We start from the raw sequence: 27,085 nt of genomic DNA on the forward strand, positions 1-27,085 counted from the left end.
TAAACCCAAAGAGTAGTTAGACTAGGAAACTAGAGAAAATATTGCATAAAGCTAAATGTTAATGATTATTAGTAGAGACATTGCTACCTAGGAGAAAATAAGGCATTTATTTACCCACTTAAATTCTTTTTAAACCAGTGGCAGACTGAACTGCAAGTACATCTCTACTCTGGTGACTGGTCATTTGAAACTACCTTTTGAGCTTTAATTCCTAAAAACTTGTGCAGCAGAAGTAATGGCCCATTCCTGACTACACTGCACAAGAATTCCAAGGCAGGGTCCCTCATGTAGTGTACTACAAGGACTTTTGCCGCTTCCCCCAGTGGGAGTTGTACATTCACTGTAACCACTACCAGAGTGCACTTGCAGCCTGCCATTGGAATCCTGTTTGTCAGATTTTCAGGCCTGCCACACCAATTTTCCAGCTCACCTCCCCTCTTTGGCTGCAGCTCATTCTTTGGCTTGGCTGGCTCAGCTGCCTGCCCAACATGGCAGGATGCTGCTTGCAGTATCATATGCAATATTGCTCTCATGGCAAGACGTGCCCCTTTTTTGATCCATTGCTACCTTCTCCCCTCTCCAGCCAGAATCAGGATTTTGGCCTCTGTCCAGAAAAACATTTTATGCCTCTGTTTAACATCCATTCGCTGCTAGTTCTCCCCACAGATGTAAAGATACACATGTGTTTAAGTGCTTTACTAGGTGTGAACTGAGGCCTTGTTCCTCTTTATAAGAAGCATGCAGCATACATGTTTCATGGTGTATGTTGTTCTTATTATTTTGAATCATTTCTAGGTGGGTTTCAGCCCTGCCAAACTATTTGGTGTTACATTCCAGTTAAATTCATTTTTTTTTTCTAATATCAGAAAGCACTTTCTGGCACTAACAGAGTTTTGAGTACTGCTTTTCCTTCTCTGCTGCCTTCCAGGCAAGGCTATAACACTGACAAGTTTTTAACAGCAAAAGTTAAATGGGCACTGTATTAACGTTGTGGCACCACTAGACAGATGCCTAATAACCTTCTCTTGCCATTAAAAAAGTGATGCATTAATTACTAGATTTTAAAACTAACAGAATATTGTCTTTATGTGGACAGATAACTTTCAAAAATGGATCCACATTTCTGTACTGATAATTACTTGCATGCCTAGATTGAATAGTTGGATGCTTTTTTCCAGAGACGATTCCCCAGGACTATAATGCTGCTTAGTCCCACCTACACAAGCAAAAAGAAAACTATGTTATAATCAAATGCCTTCGCATAGCTGTGGGGAGCAGAGCTGTCACAGTTAATGCGAACATCTCTGCATCTTTTCCTTTTTTCTGAAAATGGACAGTTAAAGAATTTTATAAAAGACAGAAGTTCCTTTCCTTACTCCCCCACAATAACTCAGGTCATCCAGTAGGACTTTCTCTGTAATGTGTATGTAGATCCAACACTTTTTTTTAAAGCACTGTCCAGTTAAGGTCTTAGAACTTCTTGTTACTGTTGGTTAACTATGAATAACGCCCCTTTCAATGGTGACATTTATGATGGTAAGTATTTTGGAAACAAGTGAAGGATTTTATAATGAACAATTTCATCATAATGATTCATTATCTAAAAAAAAATCCAACACATATCTTAAGAAAATGTCATAACATATTCTCTATAGTCACCACCATTTTGGGTGGGATTCTGAACGAACTAAAACTGCATTCCACACTGAAATTCTGGCACCTTTTACAAAGAAGCCAGTTGTTTCAGAACTGTTCTCAGTGGGATTTTTCACTAGGTTTTCTGTCCAGTCAGACAAGTCCTCCCACATTACTGGAGAGAGGTGACGTGACTAGGTTTCAAATATGTTCAGAGACGTGCATTTGTTTGCAGAAATAAGCAAAAGATAAGCAATTATAGAAAAAATGCATTAAATTTTATAGGGATTTGAGTTGTTGCCATCTGAAAGCTTAGATCAGGTTGTTTACTTAACCAGCAATATATTTCATAATTTATCTGTATAGTTGCATCTCATACTCAAGTTTGTCCGTGACTGATGAAACTCCTGTTAAATTGCATCAGCTGATGGCTGTTAATGTAATCCACATAACAATACATGGCTTTGGATGCCTACTTTGTTGCATTAAAGAAAAGAACAGAACACATTTAATTGCATGGAAGCATCCACAAATAGTACGTCTAGATTAACAAATTAAGTAATATCCCATTTTCTGTCTCCCTTTTGTGTAATAAGCTTAAAATATTCTGTTTTAAAAGGTGTGAAAAATAGGGTTAGTTTTACTGTTGGTCCTTACTATGCAGGTATCCAATGAAAAACAATATGATGGAGGTGATGGCCAAAGAAGCCACTTTTCAGATCTCATAGAGATGTCAGGTTTGGGGTGCAGTGGCTCAAGTTCTGGGGACAATTTCTTTGAGGAACTTGAGAGACCAGCCATCCTGTACTGTTCATTTGGAGAAAAAGCCTGGCCCCACTGATAATGGGAGTTTTGTCATTGACTTCTGTATATGATCTGACTCTAGGTTTGTTCCACCTTCCCCTGTAGCAGCCATAGTCTTGTTTGCTAGCAACCACGACGAACCAAAGTGACAACCTAGTAAGATAATGCAACTAGCCTATTAAGCTTGCCATGGTTACCTTCTTAACTGATCCTGAACTCCAGCAGATTAAAGACTGTGCTCATCAGTTATACAAATAAACCAGCACTGTTAGTGTTGCCATTACATTAACATCTGGATGTCCCAATCCAGGTCTCCTTGTACTAGTTTCAGTACGAGATATAATACAGGAACTATCCCAGACCCTATCAAGCTAATAATTTAATGAAAAGATGTAATAGGTGCTTGAAGCAAGCAAACAGGTAGAGGTAAAATGAAATGTGGCAACAGTAATGCAAGCGTACAGAATAATCCGTACTTGCCCTACAGCAACCTCTCTCTACTTACTTCTACCTGGCAGTTCTGTAGACATCAGTGTAAAAGTATGTTAGACCTTGATCATGCTGATTCCTATGCCCATGTAAAATTTTATTTGGGTCAGTGGTAATCTGCATAAAGTTCTACATCACATTTGCAAGATACGATCTTAATGTGTAATGTAATATCCATTTTCAAAATATCCATGCAGCATATATCAATGTTTAAAGGTAGTTGTGAATATGTTAAGGAATTTATGCTAGGCCTGGAAGCAGGGAATAGATACAAAATGGTTATATAGGAAAACAGGGACAATTAAACAGCTATAAAAGAAATAAAAAACAAAAGTAGCCTTATTACAACACTGACCCAACTATAGCTTTGTGAAGGCCTTTTTGTTTGTTTTTAATTTTAATCTTAACATCTATTTAAGATGGAACTTGCTCATTTTGTCTTCATTAAATCTACCTATCATTTCTCACAGGCACTTTTATCAGATTAAAGTTTTATCAGATTATCTGATTTCTTGTAAGTTGGTTTTACCTTGAAGCTTTTAGGAGCCTGTTTTAGCTTATGCTTTTTTTTTCCCTCACATGTAAGTGTTTGATGTATTATCGTTCAAAATTACTGTTCCCTTCAGCACTACTTAGTTGGGAGTTCTGACATGCTGGTAAAGCTCTATGCTGCAATTAACCAAATTATGCTTTTCTTTTTTCTAGTCTAAATGTTGTGTCTCAAGCATTTAATATTCATATTCAAGACACTGAAATTAAAATGAAGTTCTGTATTTCCCCCTCCTACGCACTCAGTACATTTATAAAATGTTAGTTCCAGTTCTTCAAAGAACTGTGTGTGTACCTCTTTATACTCTGAGTAGTCCCAGCTTGACTTGAATGGAACTGCTCACAATGCATAAAGTTAAGTATGTGCATGTGTCCTTGCAGAATCCAAGCCTTATGCTCAAAGATGGTCACTAGTGAACAGCTGTCTATTTAAAAATTCCCATTGATTGCAATAACAATGGGAATTTTAATATAGATAGATCAATGATATTGGAGCTGCTGTGACCCAGAACTTTGCTCTGGGGAGGCCTGGAGGACGAGGCAGCTCAGTGGTTCTCAATCTCTTTAGCGTCATTAAGCCCTCATCAAAGCACCACTCATTAGGTTTAAGGCACCCCCCTCAGAAAATGCCAGCTCTTAGCTTTTGCTCATTTTTGAATGCGGGACAATAATACAGCCTGTTTGAAGCAGAGGTTCCCCAAATGGGTTGGGGGATCATAGCAGGAGAGTCTGATGCTCTGTTGTGCCACTAACTGTCTTTTTTTCCTTAATGAAAGTTGTAGTAGGAAATCGCATTTGTATAGCTTTGTTGAATATCTTTGCCAAAACAGTTCACAGGAAGATTTTTTTTGAAATCCCAGATAACATGTTCAAAGGCAACCTTTGCTTGTGATAAAAGCACATAATTCCCACACTTCTTACGCATAAATTCTGGAGGGAATGGGTTGGGTCTCTCAATAAACCTATTGTCTTTACATTACCAGACAAAACTTTTTCCTTAGCACATTTTTTTCCTGAAGTCTGTTTTACAAGCACCGGTTAGAACAGTGATTTTTTTTCAACCAGGGTGCCTTGGGGTGCCACACACTGTTAGCACTGCTAGGTGTACAAATATGATTCACAAGATATGCCCAATTATTTAAAAAAAAAATCCATAGCGTAAAAAAAAAAATCTCACTTGTTGCGGTATTTCTGTGTTTTTTGCAAGAGAAAAATTGCTGTATTTTCCCATAGTCAAAACTGTGTGACTGTTAAGAGCTGGCATTTTCTGAGGGGTATCTTGAACTTGCTGAGGGGTGCCTTGGGCCTAACAAGGAATGCTTTGAGTCTAGAAAGGTTGAGAACCACTGAGGTAGGTACGGCAGAGAGAAAATACAATGCTTCTGATTGTGAGTCTGCTCCTCCTTCATAGTCTTAGCTTCTTTGTTAATCTTGGTTTTTATATGCAAGCTTTCTGTGTATTAACTACTTAAGAGTTTTAATGCTTAATTGTAGGAGTAGCACAATCCGTGGGTGCAGAAAAATGTATCTGCTGTTGCATAATATTTTATCTTAGTTTTACATTAAACTTTATTGTAGCAGAAAATCTCACAGTGTAGCTCTAGAGAAAGTCTGTGCATACCCAGCACCATCAATCATTCCTGTTTGTGCATATAGTGTGTAACTGAATAAGAGCATTGTTAATGTCCCAAATTACCTTAAATCCAACTCATTCCTATCCGCCAAATTCTATGTAGACAGACAGCATTTTAAAGATACTGGTAAATAATGAAAAGTAGATTTGTAAAGAAAGCTTTATCAAGCACAAAATGTAAATGCTTTCTGTTAAGTATATGAAGACAACAAGCAGCACCTAGATAGAAAATTCAAAGGACAAAAGAACTCTCACACTGATCAGCCACTATTTTTAATGGAACAGGAACATGTACCTCATTTTAGGACCCAACAAGCACATATAATGGCAGTGTGATCATATGCAGGTTGAGTCTTTGAAAAAAATTGAGGCTCCTTTTAGTAGAATGGAGTTTAGGAACCTGTATGTGAGAACTTGCCTTTGGTATGTGTTCTGATAAGGATTACAGAAACATCTCTGGCTTTGAACATAAAAAAGCAAGAAGAGATGGAACTAAAGTCACTTCTGTTTTCTGCTCTGTTCCCTAAGGCTTGCAGTCTTAGCTCCTTCTGCCACAGTTGTCCTCACATCTTAACACAAAGTTGATGCATTCCCAGAGTTCCCTCCCCAACTTTGCATGTATCCAAGTGAAGAATTGATGTTTCAAAAGACAAAAAACAGTTTTCCTTGGATAAGACAGAGTTCACCATGATACTTCTTCAAGCCTTGATCTTTTGGTTGACGATTTGCTTTCTGTAGTGGACCTGTACATCCAACCTAATGAACTGCTGCCATGTAACTGCTTTCCAACCTCTTCCAGCTAGTGGTTGGGAGGTGAAAACCCTCTACCTGCCTGGCAGTTTTATGCCTTATGCCACAAGGCCTTTGAACTGAAACTATTAAATTATTTTAAATTAAATTACAATGTAAAGTGTGGAAGTCCTTGCCACTTGGTAGGGTGAATGCTGACAATTTAGCCAGATTCAGAATAGGAATTGGATGTGCATGGAGGTAAGGGGCATCCTAGCCATGGAGCATAGGTGTGAGGGCACAGCCCCTGAATCACAGCAACCTAGACCTTAGAGGAACAGTGGGGGAAAAAACCCTGGGCAGACCCAGTCCCTGCTCCATTTCATCTTTCCACCACTATGACTCTGCTTGAGTCTTCCAGGAGGTGTCTGGAACAGCAGCGCGCCCGTGGCACAAGCTTGTCTACATGCTTGAGTATAGCAGGTACGGATTACCATGTGACGACTTTTACGTCAGGAAGGCAAACGCACATGATTATTACATTTTGAAAATGAAAACCCACTGGACTATTGTTTAAATCGGATTCAACATTTAATATTTATTTTAATAAATGCCCTATTATTTCTCTCCCGGCCGGGTGACTCTCAGCATCTCCTGGAGAGAGATCTCCAAGGCCTGGAGCGCCCATTGCAACCCTGGGGGTCGGCAACCCTGACTGTGACACGGGAGATGGGGCCAGGCGGAGTTGTGGCGCGACTCAGTCCACTGCAGCTCCTCTCTGTGCGGAGGCGCCTGGAAGACAAGCGGCTCCAGCCCCGCAAGGAGCAACTCGCCCTGCAGCCAGGAACGCGGCGCCCCGCGGCCCCCGCCTGCCCGCCCTGCCATTGGCTGAGCCGCCACTCGGCGAACGCGCTGCGCGAGGTTTGAGCCCGCCCGGCTTCCGTCCCAGATGATCCCGGCCCGGCCCAGCCCCGCCCCGGCCCGGTCCGGCTCGGCCTCTACCTCCGCCCTTCGCCTCCGTCAGTGGCGTCGCCGGTGCTCGGTTCCGCGTTGGCTGTGGTGGGGCCGGTGCCGCTCGGGAGCGGCCGGACGGGCCATGACGCGGGCGGCTCTAAGGCTCCGCCGCCCCTACTAGAGCGGCTGCCTTCGCCGCCGGCGCCGCGGGAGTCATGGACAAAGCCGACAAGGTGCGGGCCGGGGCCGGGCCCTAGGGTGCGGGTCACCCTGGGGGAGAGGGGGGCAGCACGGCCCCGAGCCGGGCCGGGCGGCCCGCGCTTGTTTGTCCCTCATCGAGTTGTCTGGAGCCACCGCGGCGCTTCGTCCTGCGGGGCCCGGCCCCGTCCGGGGGGGCTGGGAAAACGTGGGGGGGATATACCCGTCAGCGCGAGCGGCTTTTCAGAACTTCTTCGGCCCCTTCCCCGTCCCCATTTATTAATCGCGGTTGTCTTGATGGTTGCCCTGTCATGAATTAGTATGATGCTAGGGAGCCTTTTGAACTGGTGCCGTTTACCTGCTGAATGAAGGTGAGAGAAGGGCCCTGCTCTGCCGATGGCTGGTCCCAGAGAGACCCTGGGGGCAAAAGCTGTCCCCTCCCCAGCCAGTAAACTTATTATGAGGAGGCAGTGGTGTGTGGGAAGGGGAGCCTTGAAGGTCCCGGCTGGTGGGAGATTAAGTGCAGTCCAGTGATGGCTTCCAGGGTTTTGAAGTCAGTTATGCTCTCAGTTGCCTTGATTTGCAAGCCTCGGTAGTCGACCAGCCCTTCAGCAGCAGCTGGAACTGCTACCTTTGTACTCAGGGTTTTTTTCCAGATCAGTCAGTAAACAATATGCATCTTTTACTCCAGGCTTACTGCTGTGATGTGTGATAGGCTCTTTCATCCTTTCTCTTTACTGGACTCTTCAGAAATTGCTAAGTCTTTTGCCTGTCAAATTCAAATTGGCCTGTTCTGCCCAATTGGTAGCTGCTTATCTTTTTTATTAAACTTTTTGGGGGGTTCCTTTTTAAATAGGATACTCTTGTGAAGTGAGGTGTTGGTCCATTGTAGTTAGAGCTCTTAATTGGAAAGGATTTACATGCACATGTTCAAGCGTTCCTTTGTTTTGCTTGATTGTAGATATAGGTCACAAGAGGCCTGGAAATCTTTGTGATTATTCACCCAGTGAAGATCTTGTTGATCATTTTGACTTATTTAGGTTTAAATTTTCATCCCAGAAGTTGAATTAAGCTCTTTCTGGTTGGGAAGGTGCCTAAGCAAGTGTATTCCTTGCCCATGACTGGGGGTCCTAAGTTGTTTGGTAATTACCAAAATAAAAAGTGGTATATTTCTGATATTTTGTAAATGTTTTTCTGCCTAAGCCTTCCAAATGTCCAGCAGCAGCCTACATGAGTGTACTTCGACCAAAGAACTCTGTTTAATAATAAGTAAAAAGAATTTTGCTTTATCAATATAAACTGATCTATGATGTTGCTAAATTAGTTTAGGTATATTGGTGTTCATTTGTGTTACTTTCTGCTTTGAGGTTCGTGACAACTTGTAAATGAGTACTTAAGCCTAGAGACATGGGATAATAGTAGTTAGGTATATAGCCATAGGGAAGGAGAAGAGTTTTGTTACCAATGAGGGAGAAAAGCAGCTGACATCCCCTCATAGGGATAATAGAAAATGAGCCTATTTGAATAGCAAATGTTGTATTGCACATCACGGGCATAGCATTTGTAGGTAGAGGGTAAGGAATTGGGCACATCTGAAGAAATCGATGTGAACAAAAACTGGTATCAAAGAAAGCTAAGAATAATTACATACCTTGTATTAACATATTCTGTCCATGTTAAGAAAACAAACTGAAGTGACAGAAGATGATATCTGTGGATTTCCCTTAGTCTCTTTCTAGCTAAAATGTTTATATGGTTCTTGCCACTTAAAGGGTTTTGATTGCTAAAATAGAGAACATCTATTATTTTTGAGGGGTCTGTTGTGATTTCTTTAAAGGATGTTAAAAATTGTTTCGTTCTGTCCATAGCAGAAATTGTGTTCATTCAGACTAGTTAGTGGGAATTAGATGACATTTATTAGCAGCTGCAGATTAGGATAGACAAGTTTTTCTACTCGTGCAAGTGGTGATAAGTCATTTGACAGTTTAATTTGACAACACTGTTCCCTTATAAAAAAGTAAAGATTATGGTACGTGCATGTGTGTGTGCTTGCTTAGGCCAGTGATTAAGGTCTTTGATTTCAATAGCAGCTGGGAAATAAAGTAGACTTGCAAAATATTAATCAATAACATCCTCTGTTAGTATTCCTTAAACTCTCTATTATTCTGTTTGAATTAACTGCAAGAAAAATTGAGGCCAGCAGATTATGATATTGTGGAATTAGATGTGTTCATGTCTAAGCCTTGTAATGGTTAATAGATTTATTGTTGGCCATTAGGGAAAATCCCACTTGTGCCTTTTTTGAAAAGATCTCAAAGCACTTTTAGAAATGTTAACTACTCACAGAGGTATTGTGAGTCTTAAGTTGGGAGGTTTTTTTTTTTTTCTTTTGATGTTAAAGCACACAAATTTAGTGACTACTTCAATATCACCCACCAAGCCAGTGACAAAACTTGAAAAAGAGCTCTGTATTCTGACTTCCCATTCCTTCCTCTGCCTGCTGTGTTACATTGTCTTGCCTAGGATCTGGATTTGACTCTTACACAATCACATTTTTCTCTCTGTTTTTTTTGGATTTCCTCCATTGTTGGCAAGACCTACAAAATGAAGGGAAAATGACCTGGATAGCCTTGGCATAAAATAAACTTGAAGAAAGAGAAACATTTTCTTCCATTTTTCAGTTATAGTCATCTTAAGTGTTGAAACTTTCAAGAAGAAAACTAACACCAGAAATGTGAATTTTAAATTGTTTCCCTTTTGAAATATTTTTGCTGCATAATAGCATGACCGAATTCTGATTCTGTGAGTCTTTAGATGAAAGGAAACAGAACACACTTGCTGAATGACCTGGTATAGTCATGCTTAATAATTTTTAAATTTCCCATTTGAAGAGTTATTGCTGTATCTGGCCAAAGCAGCACTGCAGTAATGTATTTTTACAGCACTGCATGTGTATTTGATGGTTGTCATCATGCACTATGAAAATGTTCATCACAAATGAGATGTAGAGGATCATGTCACCAAAAAAAGAACCAGTCGGTCTTTCAAAGCATACCAGTTGCAAAAGTGAAATGGGTTAAACATTTTCACCTGCTCTGAGATACTGACTGCTTAACAAACTAAACAGATCCACGTTCTGTTTCCTTAGATGTTGTAGAATTTGAAATGATACGCATACATGTGATTATAGATTTCAAATATTTTAATTCTATAAATGTACATTCCTTGGATTTAGTACCTTATTGGAAGAAGGTGTAATGATTGAAGATTAATGTGAGGAGAAATCACTTAATGTAAATTGCTTAAATGTAGCCCAGAATATCTGAGTCTGATGGGACTACACTGAAAATCCTAGTTCCAGGTCTGTTGGAGTAGAACTGTATTCTTTATAGTGTTAAAATGGCTGATACTGGTGCTATCCAGTTAGGCTGCATATTTACCATTCCTTGCCTATCTGTCATATGGAAGTCAACTAATTATAGTAACAATGATTCCCATGTTTGCAGTGTTGCTCTTAAAATAGGTTAAATATGACCTGTCTGCATAGTGCAGTTACTACTGGGCATCTGAAACACATTCAGGAGCAAAATTTTAAAAGTTGCTTAAAAATAATTTGAGAGGCCAAAATCTTTTTGGGGTGAAATCTTTAATTGTACCAACTGTATAGTTGGAATAAAGTTAAGACAAACTTTTGAATGTAGACATTGTTAATGAGGTCTGAGGAGGGACCTCGAGTTTCTTCAGACCTAATGAAGAATGTCTTGAAAGCTTATCTCACCTCATCCCAATCATGCATTTTGTCAATAAAAGATTTTTGCCCCGCCAAATCCTTGCCTTGCATAATTTGTCAACCATAATGGCTACAGTATCACTCGCTCTCTACCATAACATTATAAATTTTAGAAGCTGTCGTTATCTAACTGTGTTTTGTAACCAGACTTCTTGTTTCCAGACTTACACATAGCAAAACAGCCAACTTTATTTTCTTTCTCTGAAATGTAACATATGCATCTCTTTTCTCACATTTAGAGATGTTTTTACACCATGTACAGTGTTAGTTTTGCTCTCTTAGAAGACAACAGAGATACCATTTTAACAGCAATACTGGAAGCTGCTAACTTACAATGAACAAAAACTTTTCTAAGATTAAGTGTACAGTGCTGTAACTATAGGACAGAGTTTACCAGTCTGTTCCTGCTAGTGTCATCTTCTGTCTTTGCAGCTGTTGATGACTACAGTAGCTTTTATATAGAAGACAAAGGGTCGATTCAGTATATATGCTGTCTTGGAAGAGTTGTAATTGTTTTACTGAAATATATAATGTGCTGCTGCAAAATATTTTCTCAGTTAAAACTGAGAACTTTGTTGCAAAAATGTCTCTCTAAAATTAAAAACTACAATGTTAAAAACTCTTTTTATAAGAAATGTTTCAACGAACCAGCAATTCATTTATCAATATAGTGCTGCAGTAAAACTTCTCTTATTTCTAAATTAGTTCATTTCAAAACCAACAAACAGTTTCAATAAAACTTGCTTTTGTGCAGAAGGATGTGAAAACATGAAAAAGTTAAATTTAAAAATGAGATGAGGCTTAAAGCCATGTTATACATGCACTGTTTTCTGTATCTTGCTTTATGAGAAGAAGCTATTTCTTTTAATTAGCTATTTAAGGTCTTATTGCATTTGTTGATGTTGGTGTCAAAACAGTCACTAGCTTCAGGTAAATGACAGCACCTAGAACCCTGGTGGGGGTTGGAACCCCATGGTGATAGGTTTGGCTTGTACTACTCTTTGTACAAAGAGTTGGAATGTCTTCTGCTTTCAGAAATGTAGTATTTAGTATGGATTTCTCATGGATAACAGCTATACACAACTGGACTAAAATGAGTATTTTCCTAAATTAATTATAGATGCACAAATGTTGCACAATTCTTCATAGGTGCAGGTAGTTGGTGAGAGAGACTAGATAGATACACGCATGCACTTGTACCAAAAGATAACATTGGTATTAGGACACATTGAGTTGTGTAAGGGAACTCTGACCTAAGATTAGGTTCTTAAGAACCAAATGTGACAGGCTCATAAAACGTGCAAGAAAAAGAAATGTAATTTCTTAATACACCTCCCCATCCCAAGCCAGGTCCCTTGGCATTTCAGGGCATGCTGTTTTCTTTAATATAGCCCTGTATCCTTTATGTAGTATATGTTGACAAGGGAATCTGAGTGGATCAAATACATATTAGCTAATTAACTATTGACACAATATAGCAATAACTTCTCTATTATTCAATTAACATTCTCTTTCTAGAAGTAAAATGCCATACAATGTAATGTCCATCCAGAGTTTATTTTTTAAAAAAATTATTTTTTTTTTTTTTTGGAGGCAAAATGTTGTTTGAGATGTGAAGCTAAATTTAATAGTGAAGTTCTAAAGAGTGCTTCATTGTAGTCAACTTATAATCCAATCCATCCTAGCTTTTTTTTGCCTGTTTGTTTTCTTTTTGAAGAAAGAATGGAAGCAGAAACAGAAAAATAGGAGGACCACTTTAAACCTCTTTGCTAATGACATGCTATATCCCAAATGTCTTGGATGAAATTTAAAGCCACCCTTTTCTTCACAGTTGTAACAACAAGTTGGATAAAACTTGATCTTGGAAACCTTCCTCCTAAGAAATGTCACCAAGTGTTCTTGAAATTTTAATGTAGTATAGAAAACCAGAATACCTGTACAGATATCTTAACAGAGTGAGGCATCTTTTCAGTTGTTCATGGAAATGAGAAATGTTACTTTAGTCAGTGGTCTCTCTTATCTTTAATTAAGTTATATTTGCTATAGTGGTATAGTTTTTATTTTAATTTTTTTTAATATAAAGCACAATGGGAAGTGACACTGGTGGAGGAAAAATAATAGAGAAACCATCTTAATGACAGACTGCTCAGGGACTTGGTATTAAAGAATGATCTTTATATTTCTATATTTCCCAAAACACTGTTGGGGAAGAAATGCACAGATTGGTAAGACATGCTGTACATTGGAGTAAAGGCCAAAGTGCTTGGCATTCTTAAGGTTTATCTACATTACAGCAGCTGCTTTGACATGCACGATTTAACTTTAACTTAGCTAGATCAGGCATTGATAGCTGTGTGGCTACACTAGGACAGAGTTCAGCAAGGGCTGGCTACCTGAGTTGTTCGTCCGACTTCTCAGGCAGGTTCTGCAGCCCTCAGAATTCCATGCTGTTGTGCATTCACTGCTGGTAGTGCCTGAACTAGCTCCTTGAAGTTGGCTGGACTCTGTCTGCCTGAGCTGCCGTCGTAGCAGTGACTACAGCATCAACTTATTCTAAAACAATTATTTCAGGTGCATCGCAGTGCAGAGATTCACTGAAGAACTGGCTGCTGCCTAGTTTTTCTGTTCAATACTTGAAAAATGTTCTAGGCATTATTTTGCATTGTGGAAGTTCGCTAGTTTTTAAGATTCCTAGTTTGGACGAAACAAACAAAAAACTTAGTTCTGCTTCTTTTTTTGCATTATTAACCCTTAGGTTGATTTTAGAAGAGTACCTGGTTGGTTAAACCAGGAAAGTGATAGCAAGTCAGGAGGGCAACCAGGGAACAGTGCTGACTTGAGATTGTTCCTCATCTGGATGACAAATGACTGAAAATTCCCATTTACATTTCTTGCCAGCTTTCAAGGACTTCTTGTCTGAGCCCAAAGCCATGTGGTATATTATTGAGAAAAGGTGACATTTCAGATTGGGACAGTAACTTAGAATTCTCTGGCCATGCATATGGGCCACATACTGGTTTCTCAGTGGCTTACTCTGACATTGTAACTGGCTAGCTATGTGAGAACTGAAATCCCTCCAAGCATGTAAACTGCTTTTTGTGGGAAACCCAGTAGTTGGGGCAAATTTGATGCTAAATTAGTTAATTTCAAAACCAACAGACAGTTTGAATAAAGCTTGGTTTTCATTACAGCTAAAAATGAAGATTCCTTCAGTACGGAAGGATCTTTGGGTCTGTCCGTGTTTATGATTCCTGTTAGTGTTGTATCCAAGTAATTAAAAAAACTAATCAATTTACTCTCATGATATTTGTGCAGCCTCATATTTTGCAGCTGATAAACTGAACTTTTAAGAGTTTAAATAACTTGCCCATGGTCACATAACAAATTTCCGGTCAAGCAGGGTGTTGCCTGCCATCTAGGCGAGCGGTCACCAACCAGTGGATCTTGATCTCGGAGCCTCTTGCGGTAGATCCGAGGTTTGTGTGGGGGCTGAGTGCTCGCATGCATGCACATGTGCACCCCAGCCCAGCAGGTCGGTCTGTGGGGGAGGGAAGGGATAGGGGTTAGATCGAGGCCTCTGCTGTGAAGGACAGTGCCGCAGAGGCAGGAGCAGGGGTAAGTTGAGTGTGGCCCTGGCTGGGTGGGACTTACCTGCTCAAGAGGTGCACCTCCAAATAATTTTTTCTCCCTTTGCCTCAATCTGTGTCCCATTTCCGCCCCCCCCACTTACCTGCTGGACAGGGGTGTGGGGTGGCGGTGGCACATGGTAGATCTTGGGTTGCTCTTAAGTGCCAAAAGTGATCTCCTACTTAAAGGTTGGTGACCACTGATCTAGGGTTACACCCTAACCATTCTCAGGTTTCCTCTGAGCTGTAGCAGAGCTACTGTGGCTTTCAAGGGTGCTGTGGGGTGCTGCACAATGTTAGCAAACATCATTCACAAGATAAGCCCAGAATAATAGGAACCCATGGTGTTAAAAGCATCCTGCTTTGTTGTGGTTTTGGGGTTCTGTGCAGCAGAAAAACTGCTCTATTATTTTTCTGCACTCAAAAAATGAGTAGGCATTTTCTGAAGGGAGCTTTGAATCTAAAAAGGCTGAGAACCAATTCTCTAGATGGAACATGATTGGCCGTAGTTGCATAGCGTGGAAGTGCTTGCTCATCTGTAATGCAGACCCTGCTGGACCACATGGAGTGACTTTTGGGTAGTAAAGTTCATAACGTAAGCACTTCTGAGAATGGCCGCCTTTATTTAATCATTAGGAATCCACTACGACGTTGAGTCATGTCTTCAATGTGTTGAAACATTGGTTTTCTAGTTCAATTTAATATTCTTACTATTGTCCAAGTACTCATGCACTTTTATGCTCCTCTTATGTTTTCTGCTAAAACTTATCCTGTGCTATTTTTCTTAACTCCACAGGCAGTTGATATACTTGGTAAGCTAGCTTGCCTGAGCAGAGCCAACCGTGTGGGTTTCATTTGTTTGTGTGTGCTTTGTTTTTTCCAGTGATGCATTGGTGCTTTCTTGGTGCAAGATTAAAGAAACTGGAGATAGAGACGTTTCTCAAACAATGCACTGAATGAAAGATGTTATGCTGTGTTTTGCATCCATTATTTAACTTGTTTTTAACACACTTCTGAGTTTAGTTGATTTTTTTGTGAATTGCCTGTCTGGTGCACTGCAGATTTGAAACGGTAAATATACTTGATTCTTAGTGGGAGAGTTGTGGAGACTTGGCACTCAGCTGCCCCACTGCAAATGGCCACTTTGACCTAGCGGTTGTTGCACTTCAGAAACTTCCCCCACGTCATGAAAGTAATCTTGAGTAAGCCAGCCAGATAAACATGGGCTTAATATGTAGTTGTTTTCAGAGGATAATCTTTCGAAGAAAGAAGGGGTTGAACTTTTATGGGACAAAGTTAAACTAATTAGACAGAGCCAGTTAGAAATGTGGTTACACTGGACTTGGTGGTAAACCAGGAGAAAGGAATTCTTGATTCTTGGAGCTGACAGAGAAAGAACTGAAAAAAACCCCAAACCCCCCTATTAAATACCCATAGGCATGTTTAAATTCTCTTCCTCATGTATGTCATCAGGAATAGCTGTAGCAGACTGTGTGGTTTCCCTATTAACTGGACTACTGTGACCATAGATAAGAGTAAGTTGCATAGCACTTGTATTTGCTTCGTTTAGAAATGTCCACATTGCTTTGAGTTTCAAACTCTATAATAACAGTAATAAGAGGGTCTGCCTCCAAATTACTAGCAGTTTTTAAATTTTGATTATAAAAACTAGCAGCTTGCGGTTGGCAATGGAATTAATGTTATGGCTATAGTGTATTTTAATGATTAAGATAATACCTACAGCAGCTCTAAAGCTCAGCCTAAAATCTACCACCTTCTCTCTTCAGTCACTGCTAAGAACATACATGAATGCAAAATTATTAAGGTTCCTGTGCAAATGCAATTTGCTCTGAGTGTCTCTGCCATTGTTCCTCACCCAACAATCCACGGGTCTTGGTCACGTAGGGTGCAGGCAGTAGTGAACTTTTCAAGCAGTCAGGCCCCTGACAGTGCTCTTTTTTTAAATGGCCAGTTGTGCAAAAAAAATTAAACAGGTTAAATCAGGTATTGCATTAAGGCACTCAAAAGCAGAGCACCTTAAGGAACTTGTGTTCCCTCTGGGGTTAACTTACTTTTGTGAGGGGGGCAGGGTTAGGATGGGGCTACCAGCCCAACACCCAGCCCCCATACTGTCGGGCTTGTGGGGGGAGGGAGGGAGGGAGAGGGGGAGAAGGAGCTCCTGGCTGCTGAATGGGCAGAACTGAAGGGAGGGGGCAGGGAGGGGGGGCCCTCCCTCACCTTGTAGGGCCCCCTATCCTGAACTACCCTGGCTGGGGTAGGGGCCCATGAAATGAAGGGGCTCTGTTCACCTCACCACACCACACCACACCCCACCCCACCCCACCCCTTTTGGCCATTCAGCTGCTGGGAGCTCTGTGCTGCCTGCTGAATGGCCAGAGCTGGGGTGGGGGAAGGGAGGAATGGAGCCGCCTCATCTGTTGAGCCCAACCCAGCTACCCTGGCTGGGGTATTGTGGGGAGTGGTTGGCCCTGCAAAGGGAGGGCCTCAATTTCTTACCTTCCAGCATCTCCGGCTGCTGAATGGCCAGAGCTGGGGGATGGGGGTAGAACAAAGCCCCCTTGCCTCGCAGTTCCCCCTCCCAGGTATCCCAAATGCCCTAGCTGGGGGGGGCCCTGTTCCCTGCCCCCTCCTGCTGAGCTCTGGACATTCAGCGGCCAGGAGCCCCCTCCCCCTCGCTGACAGCTCCAGAGCTGGAGGGAGGCGGGGGGGGGGGGGGGGGCGGGGGCAGGGCTGAGAAGAGAGCAGATCAGCAGCCTTCTGGGAAGCTGCTGGAGAACCTCTGCCTGCTGGCCAGGGCTAGTGCAGGCTGGCTACAGCCCCTGCTCACCCCCCAGTAGGTGAACATCCCTTGGGTTGAGGAGGAAGGGGGAGCATCTAACTTTTGGTGGTTTATGTAAAGTGTCCTGAGTTGTAATAGGGGCCTGATGTCTGTTTGTGCCCATACTGGTGGTTGTGCAGCAACCTCTTTGCTGTGTATGCTAGATTGATTCACTTCCTTGCAGAAGAGGGTCTTGATCTTGTAATAGGTTAAGGTTTAACAGCTCTTCAGCCAGTGGGCGTACTGGACAGATATTTAAGTCCTTAAAAATAAGTCCTATTCATTGTATAAAAAAAGGCTTTTTCCCTCCACTTTGGAGCTATAATTATTCAAGTCCCTTTTGGAATTGTTTTGTTTCCCTTCTCTCCCACTCCTCCCCCCACAAACACTGCTCGCATGTATTTGCCTCTTGAACACTGCTGTAAGGAGGTGGGGTGTAATCTCAGGCAGTAATATTTAAACTGCACCTGAATAAACTTGTTAGTTAATGTCAGTCAGGACGTGCTGGTCAGAGGCATGAGCAGGCAGAGCTAGCTTGGTATTTCAGCAGTCTCATAACAGTTGTTGATTCTGGTGAGTTGTGCTACAGCTAAGGCTGTAACATGTGTCCTGCACTTTACACCTGCATGCTGAGGGGCCTATTAAAAAGAACACTGCCTGTTGTGCACGATGCACTGCATCTTGGCATTATTATCCATTAACAATGGTTTGTTTCTTCAAAATAACATAGTATGACATTTTCACACATCATCTTTCATCTAATCTTTGTGGCGGAGCTTGATAATTTTTTAATGCATTAGAATGTGTGGGTAGAGAATAATTTTTCTTATAATGCCCCATTTACATTAACAACAGAACTATTGGCCTGGATCTGTTTTAAAGGCTTTTCGTTAAAGATTGTCTCATTGTGAAGTCTGCTATGTTAGACCATTTGTTTTTATATCATCTGTGTATTGGTTTCAGTCTAAGTGCAATTATAGAAGCTCCACCTATATCCATCTAGCCTGCCTCCTCTGCAGTATCTCCTCTGCAAGCATCTTCAGTGCTCTCTTAATTAGTATTTATGTGGAGATTTGAAAATGCAAAGGATGATGATAAATGACAAATGTTGTTTCATGACAGCACCTATGCTTGCTACATCCTTCCAGTCAACATCACAACTGCCTTCCAGATTCTTCAGAGCATTACAAAACTCTTTTTGTACCCTTAAGCTTATTGTCCTTGTGACTGATTGAACCCCCAGACTCCAAATTCCTCAATAGAAATCCCCTGCTAAATGAAGATGAAATCATGTATTTATAATCCTAAAATGGAAAAGGGGGTGAGGGGAACTTCTGGTTCATGGCATCCAACTTGAAGATGCTATAGTCCCAAATAAACAGCAGAGGAACAGGAGTGGAGGCAGCTCACCTTTTTCCAGCTGTCCTTTCTTCCCTTTCTGCATATGCACACACGTTACCAGTTGAGGGGTCTCCTCAAAGTTTGAGGAGTCATAATGAGACGAATGTTACTTTTAAAGCCTACACAGGTTTTAGAAGTACAACTAGTAAATGTCTGAGATACCTTACCTATTTAAAGGTCTTCATCTCAGATGACCTGAATTAAGGGGAACTCTTAATACTCTGTAAGAGCACTGGAAACATGTTAATTTATTTAAGCCTTGATAATGTCTAAAATGTTCTATGCTATGTCCTAATGCTTTTTTTTTTCTTTCTTAAGAATGTCAAACTGTCAGCTGAAGTAGAACCATTTATTCCTCAGAAGAAAGGTCCTGATACTGTAATGATCCCAATGGCGCTTCCTAATGACAGTGGAGGTATTAGTGGAATGGAACCAACTCCTATTCCCAGCTATCTGATTACTTGCTACCCATTTGTACAGGAAAATCAGTCCAACAGGTAATTTGTGGAAGTCACTCTGGCTTTTAAATATAACTTATAAGTTTTCAAACTTTTGACACAATTTCAAACAATCGAAGAAGGGACTGTAAACTTTTTACCTTAACATCCATCTATTGGTGACTTTTGGAACTTTCTTATTATAGTTGATCTTTTCTTTAATAGATGAGGAAATGAAGTCAACAGCTGAATATTTCCTCCCCATTTTTTTCCTTTAATCCACATCATTCTTAGCCTCCTTGTTCTGTTTGTCTTCTGCCCTGTTCAAAGGGCTGCCTACAGATCCTTCTTGAAACTATTTGCTCTACTCTTAAACTTGCCAGAGCAGTTAAGTGATCTGACTTTTGAATTGAATCTTGCCGCCTTTAAAGCAAGGTACTAATTTGGATCCTGATGTGGTAGACTGGTGTGCAGCTAATGGTCAGAGGCCAGCCCATAATCTTTATTTGTCCACAGTAGTATGCACATGGGATTAGGGCTACAAACTTTATTCTAGTCCCAGTTCTGCCATCTGTTGCATATGTAGCCTTAAAGTTAATTATTTTCTCTGTACCAGTGTTCCTGTCTGTAAGATGGCTTGTGCTTCTCAGGGAAAAGGCTTAATTAACAGTTGCACGGCACCGTGACGTTCTTCAGAAATGTATACGCAGTAGCATTTCAAATAAAACATTTCCTGTATGTAGAACTAGCTATTGCACATTTGCAAAATTGCCAGGAATCTTTTTCCCTTAGGTTTTCTTTTGCTGTAATGTGGACATAGGCTATAAACACATCATCCTTGCAGCAGGATCAGCTGTGCCAGGATGTGCCCATTTCATTTGGGTGATAGTGGGATCAGCTTATTTGGAGTAACAGATGTCACCCACTATCCTACACGGGTTGGTTCTGTCCTGCTCCTGGGGCTTTAGGGATCTGGGGCTTTAGGGACCCAGTCCTTCAGGGCAACTGCAAATGGGGGAATTGACTTCAGGTGTACCTCTGCAAATGGAGGAATCCTGAGGTTCCTAGGGAATCCCCTGCTAGGGGATTCCTGGGGTATACCTCTGCAAGCAGGGAACCCAGGATCCTGCATGCCCCAGGAATACCTTTGCAGGGGAGTTTCTGAGGTACATAAGATTGGGCTCTTGAAACCCCAGAAATGCCTGTCCATAGTGGATGGGGAGTATGGAAAGCTCTGGACTTCCTCTGTTCTCTTGCTATAGAGCAACAGATGTCGCTTGCTAAAAAAAATAACACAAATTCTTATTACCTGTTGTTACAGCCACAATTCCGGGCCTTTGTGGCATGACAAGAGACATGGGTGTCTCTCTGTTTGCTTGGGCTTTGTGCTGCCATAAAAGTTGTTTTTATGGCAGCACAAAGGTGATGTCCATTTTCAGTCCTAATCTTGCACTCTGAGGTCAGTGACACACCTATTTCTCTCAGATTCTGGGCAGGAATGGAGTTGAACACATACTTCCTGGGGGATGTTTTGGTGGTATGCTACAGAAGAAAATGGGGGATGGGCCACAGTACTTCCTCTCAGTGCTTCAAGGACTAGAGAATTGGGTAGAGTGGTATGTCACTGCAGTAACATATGCTTCTGAAAATCTGTGTTAAAGGACCTAGGAGCTTTGGAGCAGTGAAAGCTAGTGGGTTTCCCCCACTTATTTACCAGACAAGACTTTGTCTGCGTAAACCAGTAACTGGAATACTGCTACTCCATTTGTCTAGAAGTTTACCAGGTGTATTTCTGAGTATCTATTCATTTACTTTTTCTAGTGTGCTGAAAATATTGAAATCATGGAATTAAAAAGCATGTTGCATTATGCTTCAGTTTAGTTTCAGCTGATATAGATAGGGGATGCGATTGTAAATATATATGTTGCTACACTTGCATTCCCAATCTCATGGTGCTCTGGGAAGTTCTAACAATTGAGTTAATGCTATTCAAAACTTGTTGTATGGACTCCTAGCTTTTCTTTTTTTCATTAATTTTTCTTCAGTAATTTTTTTTCTTCTGAATTATTTGTAAACTTGCTCCAGTTGTATGTGTAACTATTTATGAACTTATTCTTTTTCTTTTGTTTTTACAGGCAATTTCCATTATATAATAATGACATCAGATGGCAACAGCCTAACCCAAATCCTGCCGGACCATACCTCGCCTATCCTATTATATCTGCTCAGCCACCTGTTTCTACAGAGTATACATACTACCAGTTGATGCCAGCACCATGTGCTCAAGTTATGGGCTTCTATCACCCTTTTCCTACACCCTTTTCTACACCATTTCAAACAGCAAGTGCTGTAAATACAGTTACTACAGAATGCGCTGATCGTCCAAGCCAGTCGGGTCAGATCTTTCCATTATCCAACCAGCGAAGCAGAAGCAGTAACAGGGGACCAATTATGCAAAAAGTAAGTGTGTTGGCACTGATTTTTCCCCCCCCTTAACAATGGAAATAAAATCATACAGAAATAACTTTGCACAAAAGCAGAAGACTTCTGTCCTGTGTATATGTATATAATACCACTTTTTTTTCTATCCTTGATTTCTCTACAAAGATAGAGACAACAGTATAATTGCTTACAGCAGGGGTTGGCAACCCCTGGCACACATGCCAAGCATGGCACGCGAGGCAATTTTACTTGGTATACCACAGCCAGCCCCAGCTCTGGGTAACTGCTGCCAGCTGGGAGCCCAGGCTGCTCCCAGCAAGGCTTGCAGTGTCCCAGCAGCCTTCTGGGAGCACTACCCGGGCTCCTGGCTGGCAGCAGCCGGGAGGCTCCAAACAGCTGTGCTGGGCTCTGGGCTCTAGCATTAGCTCCGTACCGGTGCGTGCACCCATGCATTGGAGCGGGCAGTGGGGAAGGGGCCTGAGGCAGCGCAGCCCCAGTCTCTCCCCGACTCCCAGCACAGAGGTGATAGCAGGGCTCCGGAGCCCAGCACAGCTGTTTGTAGCCAGCCTGGGCTCTGGGCAGCTGCAGCAAGCAGCAGACAGGCTGCAAACAGCTGTGCCGGGCTCTAAAGCTCTGGCCTCAGCTCCATGCTGGCGGTGACTGCATGGGTACCTCAGGGCAGGCTGCGCTGCCCCGCTGTCCACTCTAAGGTGCACACGGAGTTGCCACCAGCATGGAGCTGATGCCAGAGCTGTGGAGCCTGGGACAGCTGTTTGAAGCCTGTCTGCTGCTTGCTGCAGCTGTCCAGAGCCCAGGCTGGCTACAAACAGTTGTGCTGGGCTCCAGAGCCCTGCTCTCACCTCTGTGCCAGGAGCGGGAATGAGACCGGGGCTGTGCTGCCTCGGTGCCCTCCCCCACGGCCTGCTCTGCACTGGTACGGAGCTGATGCCGGAGCCCAGCACAGCTGTTTGGAGTCTCCCGGCAGCAGCTGGCCCCAGCTCTGGGGAGCTGCTGCCAGCCAGAAGCCTGGGCTGTGCTCCCAGCAGGCAGCTGGGATGCTGCATGCCTTGCTGGGAGCAGCCCGGACTCCTGGCTGGCAGCAGCTCCCCAGAGCCAGGGTAGCTGCTGGCAGCCACAGAGCCTGGGCTGGGGGTCAGGGGCTTTGGCTGGGAGGCAAGGGGCAGCAGGGCTAGCAGGCAGGAGATTTGGCTGGGGGGCACAGGGCAGCATGGCTGAGGGCAGGGGCTCTGGGTGGGGGCCAAGGAGCACAAGCAGGGCATCTTGCCATGTACCCCCGGCCCTCATTTTGTTTTTCTGGCATGCCAGCACTCCAGCACCTTCCAAGGTAGGCATGGTGGTGTTTTTCGGCACCCCGGCCAAAAAATGTTGCCTACCCCGGCCTACTGTAACAAACAATTAGTGTTTCAAAACATTGCACAAAGTCCTGCCATTGCAGTATAATAACACAGATATGTCACCACCTCTTGATCCTTCTTGGTTGTGGAGAGCTGGGACAAGTTGTTGACTACCATTTATCGTTTCTTTCTTTGTCCCTTTTTATATTGTGTAAGTAATTTGATATGCAACATGTGCTATGCTCCTTAATACTCTCAGAAATGCTGTTGCCTTTATTCGGAAGGAGTGTCTATTAAGATATACTTAATAATTGTTCTAAAATTTGTCAATATTTTGCTGTTAGCAAATTACTGAACAAAGTGCATTTTACCTAGAATAAAAATATTATATAAACATTTACCACAATATTGATCTTTCCCCTTCTCTATTTTACGTAATGGTTGAAATTAGTAATGGTTGCTTAGGTAATGAAGTCTTCAAAAAAGATGTCAGCTTAGACTTTTAAGGTATTTGCTCCTTAAAACACTATGCATGTCAAAAGATGTTAAACTATTAGGTACTAGAATGTATTTTTCTCAATTCAGTGGTAGAATGTGATCTAAAATAGCTGTGAACTTTTATGGGTAATATATCCCATAAATTAATCATTTGTTTTAAATTATTTTGTGTGATTTATGTATTCAAAGTTCAATTAGAACTTTTAAAAATGGCTTTTTGTTTGTTCAGTTACAACTTTATTGTATCTAATGTGGGGCAGTTATAGCTTACATGTATATTTTGCTAATCCTTTAAAGCAGCAGCAGCAGCCGTTACAGCTACATATAAAAAACAAAAGGCCTCCAGTGAAAAGCGTAGCTACACAAAAAGAGACCAGTGCATCCGGCCCTGAAAATAGATCAAAAATCGTATTGTTGGTGGATGCAGCGCAGCAAACAGGTATAGTTGTGTCTTCATATATGTACTAACTGGTCAAAACTGCCTATTGCTGTCTTCCGATCCAGTTGCTATCTCAGTTTAGACCTACAATATATTTACTAACAGATGCCTACAAGTATCAAAAAAGTGGTGCAGGAAGCATTACAGGTGGCATTTGTCAGCATGTCAATTTAGTCAGTGTTACAGAATATCAAAGCTGCTGGAGTTACTGGCTTTTGGATGAGATGTAGAACTGCTTCCAGTTGCTAAGGCTAAACTGCCTTTGTGGGGAGGGGGGAATTATAGTAAATTTATAGTCTCAAAGTTAATCCAGAAGTATAACTGGGGGGGGGAAGCAGGGCACCATCCCCAGGCAGCAACTCCAGGTTGGGTACCAGAATGGTGCAAGCACACACTTGCACCCTCAGGAGTCTGTCATGGCAGGCATAGCCCCATGCCTGTAGTACAGGGGGAGGGGAAGAGAGGCAGAGGGAATAGGGGAGTTGAGCAAACGGAATGGTCCTGTCTGCACCCCCTTCCCCTCCAGCACACCCCCTTCTGCGCCGTCTTTGCCGTGGGAGGTGCACACCTGCTGTCACATTTTACTCCAAAGTGACTGATGTCAGTGGAAGTTGTTGTGATATCTCTAGTACAACTGTGATTATCTGAGGACCTCAGAGATCACAAGGGGCACCCAAAATCTTTAGAAGATAAGAGGATGGCTTTTCAGGGTTTGAAGTGTGTATTTGTGGTATCTCAGTTTGAAGACTGCCTGTTGGCTTCTCTTGGACTCTGCTCAGTTGGCTGTATGTTGGGAAGCCAGCCAAATAGTCTTATGGGCTGAAGCCTGTAGATGTTAACATTTTTTTTTAGTTCAAAAGACTCTTGGGATCTGTGATTATGAACATATTTTTCACTGTTTAGAATAGCTCCCTGAAGTTTGAAATAGCAGTTTGCTTTCTTATGAATACAAACACTCCTTTGTTCATTCAGTTTCCACGCTGTTGTTTTAAGGCTTCTAATGAGTTCTAGGCTGCAAACATGCCTTTCTCTTCCTTTTTGTTTGTTTTGTGTTTGAACCTTTAAGGTAAGAATCATGGTTTTAGATATGTTTTGGTGTGAAAATGGTTAACCATAAAATGTGTTTTGCAAATATGTGGGAGGTAGTCTGGGTGTAGCTCAGCCTGTGTCTTTGAGGGTTGAAAGTGCTCCTCCTCAGAGGATTCTGTAATCAACGGGAGCTCGAATAGTAGCAGGACTAGTAACTGACTCCCAAACATATAGTTTCACAAAATGGTTGTGAAATTCTTAAGATGTAAATGTTCTATGGCACATAGCAGGTCGGTGGGGTAGACTTGATTTATTATCCTGGAATTTACTAAGCCTTGTACTTGATTATTTTAAAATAAAAATAAAAATCTGATTTGCAGATTTAAGATAGTGTGCCATAAAGAAATGGCTCTACATAAATTATTGCATGATATTAAGCTTAATCTTGGATTTGTAAAACATGTTTTAAACTTGAGTCTATTCTGCTTAATATTTCATGGGCTCTTAATGTTCTATAGTTTTTGTGTAAAAAGCTTTTAAAAAATGGCCTACCTTTTTAAACAGCCCTTTCTCACTGTTTGGCTCCCTGTGGGACATCATGAAATAGATCTGTTTTGTTTGGTTTCTAATGGTAATGGCTGCAACAAACCCCTCATTGGAACACTAATGCAGTTACACTGGAGCCCCCCCACTAAATGAGGGTTTAAAACAAGGGTAGAAGCAGAGACGGAACATTTCACTTGTGATTTCTTTGTTCTGCTGAGCTATTATATAGCAGTCTTTCATAGACATCAGGGCTGGAAGGGACCTTGGGAGATTGAGTCCAGCCCCCTGCCCAAAGGGCAGGAAGTCAGCTGGGGTCATAGGATCCCAGCAAGGTAAGCATCCAATTTGCTCTTGAAGGTGTTCAATGTAGGTGCTTGAACCACCTCCGCTGGCAGACTGTTCCAGACCTTGGGGGCTCGGACAGTAAAGAAATTCTTCCTTATGTCCAGCCTGAAACGGTCTTGCAGGAGTTTGTGACCGTTCAACCTCGTCATCCCTTGGGGTGCTCTGGTGAACAAACGTTCCCCCAGATCCTGGTGGTCACCCCGATAAACTTATAGGTGGCCATCAGATCACCCCTGAGCCTACGCTTTTCCACGCTAAAGAGTCCCATGTCTCTCAGCCTGTCATCGTAAGATCTGTTTTCCTGACCTCTGATCATGTGCGTGGCTCTCCTCTGGACTCTCTCAAGCTTCTCCACATCCTTTTTGAATTGTGGAGCCCAAAACTGGACGCAGTACTCCAGCTGCGGCCTCACCAAGGCCGAGTACAAGGGGAGAATGACGTCCCGGGATTTGCTCGAGAAGCATCTATGGATGCAAGCCAGCGTTTTGGTCGCTTTACTAGCCACAGCATCGCACTGCAGGCTCATGTTCATCTTGTGGTCAGTGATGACCCCCAAGTCTCTTTCTTCTGTAGTGCTATCCAATGTAGCACTGCCAAGCCTATAAGGAAGCTGCAGGTTTTTCCTCCCAAGGTGGAGAACCTTCCATTTTTCGGTGTTAAACACCATCAGGTTCTCATCTGCCCATTTGCTGAGCCTGTCCAGGTCAGCCTGGATCACCCGCCTATCTTCTGGCGTGGATGCTTTGCCCCAAAGTTTGGTGTCATTGGCGAACTTGGCCAGTCCACTCCTGACTCCAATGTCCACATCATTAATAAAGATGTTGAACAGGATGGGTCCAAGGACAGAGGCTTGAGGGACCCCACTGGTCACAGGGCACCATGATGAGTGACTGCCATCAATTACAAGCCTCTGGGTCCGACCACGGAGCCAATTTCCCAGCCAGCGGATCGTGGTGGAGCCAAGGCCACAACTGGCCAGTTTGGCCAAGAGGTGATCATGGGATACCAGATCAAAGCTTTTTTGAAGTCAAGTTATATGACATCAATCTCTTCTCCCTTGTCCAGGTGATAGGTCACCTGGTCATAGAAGGAAATGAGATTGGTCAAACAAGACCTACCCGCAACAAACCCATGCTGGCTATCCCTTAGGATGTTAGCCTGGGCCAGTCCCTTAAGGATGGCCTCCTTCATAAACTTTTCTAAGATCTTCCCCAGGATAGAAGTCAGGCTAATGGGTCTGTAGTTAGCCGGATCCACTCTCCTCCCTTTCTTGAAGATCGGCACCACATTGGCCTTCTTCCAGTCTTCGGGCACTACACCAGAGCACCAGGAGTTCTCAAACATCCG

At 42.4% G+C, this 27,085-nt stretch overlaps 1 protein-coding gene across 3 annotated transcripts in view; it reads left to right on the forward strand.

Moving 5' to 3' along the window:
• Nucleotides 1-6,460: 6,460 nt before the first annotated feature.
• SECISBP2L (SECIS binding protein 2 like) overlaps nucleotides 6,461-27,085 on the forward strand; it is a 45,825-nt gene continuing 25,200 nt past the window's right edge. The window contains exons 1-5 of one of the 3 annotated variants that reach the window (XM_090029024.1): nucleotides 6,462-7,026; nucleotides 15,204-15,219; nucleotides 18,966-19,144; nucleotides 21,220-21,544; nucleotides 23,677-23,818. In XM_090029024.1, coding sequence (XP_089885150.1) covers nucleotides 19,029-19,144; nucleotides 21,220-21,544; nucleotides 23,677-23,818 — 583 coding nt within the window. In that variant the 5' untranslated portion in view covers nucleotides 6,462-7,026; nucleotides 15,204-15,219; nucleotides 18,966-19,028. Of the gene's footprint in view, nucleotides 7,027-15,203; nucleotides 15,220-18,965; nucleotides 19,145-21,219; nucleotides 21,545-23,676; nucleotides 23,819-27,085 lie in introns of all 3 variants that reach the window. The other 2 variants (XM_090029023.1, XM_090029022.1) reach the window with 2 other exon arrangements.

This window comes from Crocodylus siamensis, chromosome 15, assembly GCF_052110815.1.
Source record: "Crocodylus siamensis isolate JL-2025a chromosome 15, ASM5211081v1, whole genome shotgun sequence".
In the NCBI taxonomy this organism is placed as follows: domain Eukaryota; kingdom Metazoa; phylum Chordata; order Crocodylia; family Crocodylidae; genus Crocodylus; species Crocodylus siamensis.